The sequence below is a fragment of the Asparagus officinalis genome, chromosome 8 (assembly GCF_001876935.1).
Source record: "Asparagus officinalis chromosome 8, Aspof.V1, whole genome shotgun sequence".
NCBI lineage: Eukaryota > Viridiplantae > Streptophyta > Magnoliopsida > Asparagales > Asparagaceae > Asparagus > Asparagus officinalis.
The window spans coordinates 12,242,760-12,246,048 of NC_033801.1; the positions used below are offsets into that span (position 1 = coordinate 12,242,760).

At 46.1% G+C, this 3,289-nt stretch overlaps 1 protein-coding gene across 1 annotated transcript in view; it reads right to left on the reverse strand.

The window, feature by feature from the left end:
- The window catches only part of LOC109820869 (probable disease resistance protein At5g63020), a 9,853-nt gene continuing 9,000 nt past the window's right edge, over positions 2,437–3,289 (reverse strand). The window contains exon 3 of the mRNA XM_020387065.1: positions 2,437–3,221. Coding sequence (XP_020242654.1) covers positions 2,447–3,221 — 775 coding nt within the window. The 3' untranslated portion in view covers positions 2,437–2,446. The remainder of the gene's footprint in view (positions 3,222–3,289) is intronic.

Genomic DNA, 3,289 nt, shown 5'->3' on the forward strand with positions numbered 1-3,289 from the left:
CCTAGAATAGTCATCTACAAAAGTGACGAACCAATGTCTACCACCAAGTGATGCAGTCTTGGTGGGACCCCAAACGTCTGTGTGCACGTAGTCCAGGATGCCCCTCGTCTGATGAATGGCAGTCCCGAACTTCACCTTTGTCTTCTTGCCAAGAACACAGTGCTCACAAAACTCAATCTTCCCACTCTTGGCTCCCTTCAATAGCCCCTGCTTGCACAATGCCTGCAGTGACTTTTCACCTGTGTGCCCCAATCTATAGTGCCAAAGTCTGCTCATGTCCGCTTCTGAAATAGCCGAAGCAACCTGGCCAATCTCGGTGCTTCCCTTCAGATAATACAAATTCCGATTGCGGACTCCCCTCATCACCACCAATGATCCCTTAGTAACCTTCGCTACAGCGTTTTCGAAAGTCACCTTGAATCCCTTCGCCTCCAAAGCTCCAACTGAGATAAGATTTTTCTTCAGTTGAGGAACAAATCTCACCTCCTTCAACTCACGGACTACTCCATCGTGCATCCTAATCCGTACGGTACCTATCCCACAAACGCCACAGGATTGATCATTTCCCATGACAACAACGCCCCCGTCGACTTTCTCAAAAGATGCAAACCAGTCTCGCCTAGGGGTCACATGAAAGGTAGCGCCGGAATCAAGCATCCAATCTGATGCATCCACATGGTTCACCTCCGGAGTAATCAGTAGAGAAAAGCACGAATCATCGGAATCATCGCCTTTCGCAATGTTCACCTCATTGGCCTTCGGGCCCTTTTTCTTGCTATTCTCCTTCTCTTTGAGCTTCGGGCAGTCTCTCTTCCAATGTCCCTGCTCCTTGCAGAATGCACATTGGTTCTTTGTTAATTGGTGGCGGCCTCTAGACTTTGACCTTCCTCTATTACCACCTTTCGGATATGGGCTTCTACCTCTCGTCGACAAGGCCTCTCCTGAAGTACTAGCGCGGGAAGTCTCCTTGTCCTTCCTCCTCAAATCATAGTTGGTCAATGCGTTAGTCACTTCACTATAGCTGATAGAAGATCTCCCGTTCAACAAAGTGAGCACGAAGGTATCATACTCCTCATCCGGTAAGGAGCCCAACAAAATAATCGCCTTGTACTCATCCGATATCTTCTCATCAACATTCGCCAAGTCCGACAACAACTTCGTATAGTTGTTCACATGAGCCGCAAGCGAGGTGCCTCTGGACATCTGGAATCTGAATAACCTACGCAGCAAGTGCAATCGGTTCTCAACACTCTTCGTAAGGTACTTATTGTTGAGAATTTCCCACATCTTCATCGCAGACGTCACCCCAATCACATCATACTTCAGCTCCTGTTCCAAACAGGACCTGATCACCCCACAAGCGTTCCTATTCATTTTCTCCCATACCGCCTCATCATATTTAGGTGGCCTCTCATGGACCATGATGGTCTCTTCCAAATTCTGAGCATTGAGCGCATCCTGTACGTCGCTCATCCACAAACCAAAGTTGATTTTTCCGTCATATTTCACCACACTAATTTTGGTGTTTTGAAAACCAACTTGTATTGTACCCGCCATCGATTTGCTGCTTTCACCTTCTTCTCCCATTGCGAACTAACTCCAAATTGTAGAGAAAGAACAAATTTGATAGAATTAGGAACCACCCAACTGAACCCTAGATCGGATTCCAAATAGATCTCCTATCCACACGAGGAAAGCGAAATCTCCAACGGCAACTCCTAATGCTATCTCCACCGCAGCCGAGAACTCCAAGAACTAAGCTTCACACAAGAATCTTCCTCCACCAAAAAACCCTAGATCTGAAATCTGGGCTCTGATACCACTTGTTGCGCGCAGCGGAAATTTCGGCAGCACTTCGGCAGCACAACAAGAGAGTCAGGTCGCAATAAGAATTCTTGTTTCTCAAAGGGAACAAGAATCTGAAGCCTATATCCTATCAAAGTAGGATATTAGCTCTTCCTCTCGTCAGCTCTAGGACTGCGCGTCGAGGGACCCTAAAAGCTATTACAAATCACACAAAAGCAGTACAACCAATTTTAACGTGGTTCGGCAAATTGCCTACGTCCACGGGGCAAGGAGGGGGGAGATCTACTAATAGAGGGAGAGAATACAAATAGGGTTTACACAAGAATCCAACAAATAAAACCCTCACACAAAACTCTCAGACCTCTCACACAAACTCTAAAAAGCAACAAAGAAAAGCTCTTTTTCGTACTTGCTCCTTTGCTTGCTCTCTGTAGCCGCAACCCAAGAAACAATCTCCTGCACTCACAAATATTTGCTGTAGCCGCAAAACACAAAAGAAAACAAATCCCAACCTTGCACACAAAACCTAAGGAAAAAAATCAACTTTATATATAGTTGATGATGTTCGGGTGGGCCTTGATTGTTGTCCACGAAACAAATTTCCTAGCCCAATCATTGGAAGTTGCCCAATTATATGTGATCAAGGGTACGGTTTAAAGATGGAGTTGAATTTAGACTTGGTCTTCTCATCTGGCCACTCCAAGCGTTCCCACCATGATTTTCCACCCTTGATGAGTGTCAGCTTCTCCGCATTCCATGGCAATCGCTTCAGCATTGGACACTGCACGATGTCGATAATATCCAACGAAGGGAAAGCTAGTGATAATTTTGTTGAGCAACTCAAGTTCTTAAGCTGTGGCAGGCAGTAAATATCCAACTGTTGGAGCTTTGGCAGAACATCAATCTCATGATCACCTTCCCCCGCCTCCTCCTCCTCCTCCTCCTCGCACTGGATCAAGTGCTTCATTTGTGGACAATCACCTATCTGTAAGTAGATCAAGTTTTCTAGGCATCCACTCTTCCATATGATTCTGGCTTTAGGAAGCCTAACTAGATACAGTTCCATCAATGTCGGCACGTTGGACCAGCCATCACTGGGATCACTTGCTGCGCCGTCAATTTCTACGTCCTCCAGATCGCTACAGTCGGCGAAGCGAAGATCTTTAATAGACTTGAACTCACTTCCCAGGTTTGCCGTTGAAAACGTTTTCAGGCCCTGGGAGAAATTAATTTCAAGGTATCGGGTGGAGTTAGCCAGTCGGAAGAATCCCGCAAGCTTCTGCAGCGCTAGAAGAGTGTTGATACTTATGCCCAGAGTGTTGAGCCGCTTCAAGCGGTAGAGTTCTTGGATATCTACACCGTCTTCTTCTTCTTCTTCTTGATCTTCTTCCTTAACGACTTTCCAGCTGCTGTAGCTGTGGTACATTCTCAGAACTCGAAGTTCGGTCAGCTTTGCGATTAATCCTTTTGGAATTTTCTTCAA